The sequence below is a fragment of the Humulus lupulus genome, chromosome 1, assembly GCF_963169125.1.
Source record: "Humulus lupulus chromosome 1, drHumLupu1.1, whole genome shotgun sequence".
NCBI lineage: Eukaryota > Viridiplantae > Streptophyta > Magnoliopsida > Rosales > Cannabaceae > Humulus > Humulus lupulus.
Window position 1 is genome coordinate 248,832,197 of NC_084793.1, and position 1,238 is coordinate 248,833,434.

Genomic DNA, 1,238 nt, shown 5'->3' on the forward strand with positions numbered 1-1,238 from the left:
AAAAGAAGAGAAACTTGGCAAATCAATCTCTCTACTATGAGTTCTTGAACAAACAATCTCAAGACTCAAACCTCTCACTTCCCTTACAATTCTCTCAAAGTGTATCCCAAAGCCCAAAACCAAGAAAAAATCAGAAAAAATTGTATCTCTCTGAAGCTATTGAAGGAGCTTTATATCTGAGTTAAGTTTCAAAAATATGACAATACCAAAAATACCCTTGCTAGGTTGAACATATATAATAGTCATAACAGAATGTTAATGACTTGAGTTATACTTATATGGATTACTTTACCACAAATTCCACCTTAATCCATATAAGACTAACTGTAAACACCCCATGGAGGATCACCACAAATAATCATCCAACTCCAATATTCATAAGTTTCAAGCAATGTTGAAACTTAGTCTGAGATAGAACTTTGGTTCCTGCATCATTAGGATTCTCTTCAGTTGGCACTTTCTCTAGTTCTATAACACCTTGTTCTATCTTGTCCCTTATCTAGTAGAGTCTCACATCTATATGCTTAGATCGTTCATGATAAACAAGATGTTTGCATAGATGTATGGATGACTAGCTATCAGAGTAAACTACCACTTTATCCTTTAATGCTTTGAGTCTTCAAGTACACCTTTAAGCCATATTGCTTCTTTGAAGGCCTCTGTTGTAGCCATAAATTCAGCTTCTGTGGTAGACAATGCCACAATAGGCTGAAGTTGAGACTTCCAAGTGATACAACAATCATTTAGAAGGAAACAATAGGAAGTTAGAGATTTCCTAGTGTCCTTATTTGATGCATAATCAGCATCAACATATCCCTCAAGATGAATCTGTCTATTAGTCTTTTTAAATATTAAACCATGCTTTAAAGTAGACATTAGATACCTTAATAGCCACTTGAGCCCCTTCCAATTCTCTTCACCTAGTTTGGACATGTATCGACTTAGAGCACTTACTGAGTGCACAATGTCGGGTCTGGTACTAATCATAGCATACATTACACTTCCAATTGCTTCTGCATATGGAATTTTTTACATGAATTCTTCCTCGACTTCAGTTTTAGGTGATTGGTCTGTTGACAAATCAAATGACCACCTAAAGGAACAACCACATTCTTAGCAGTTGTCATATTAAATTTCTGAATCACAAAATCCAAGTATTGTCTCTGAGCTAAAACCATCTGTCCTTTTCCTCTATCTCTAAGAATGTCGATGCCAAGAATTTTCCTTGCAGCCCCCAT

The 1,238-nt window shown here is 35.8% G+C and overlaps 1 protein-coding gene across 1 annotated transcript; it reads right to left on the minus strand.

The window, feature by feature from the left end:
• Positions 1-603: 603 nt before the first annotated feature.
• Positions 604-1,238, minus strand: LOC133832156 (secreted RxLR effector protein 161-like). The gene is made up of 2 exons (XM_062262537.1): positions 1,034-1,238; positions 604-920 (listed from the first exon to the last, which is right to left on the minus strand). Exons 1-2 carry the CDS (start codon positions 1,236-1,238, stop codon positions 604-606), a joined length of 522 nt encoding a protein of 173 aa, XP_062118521.1.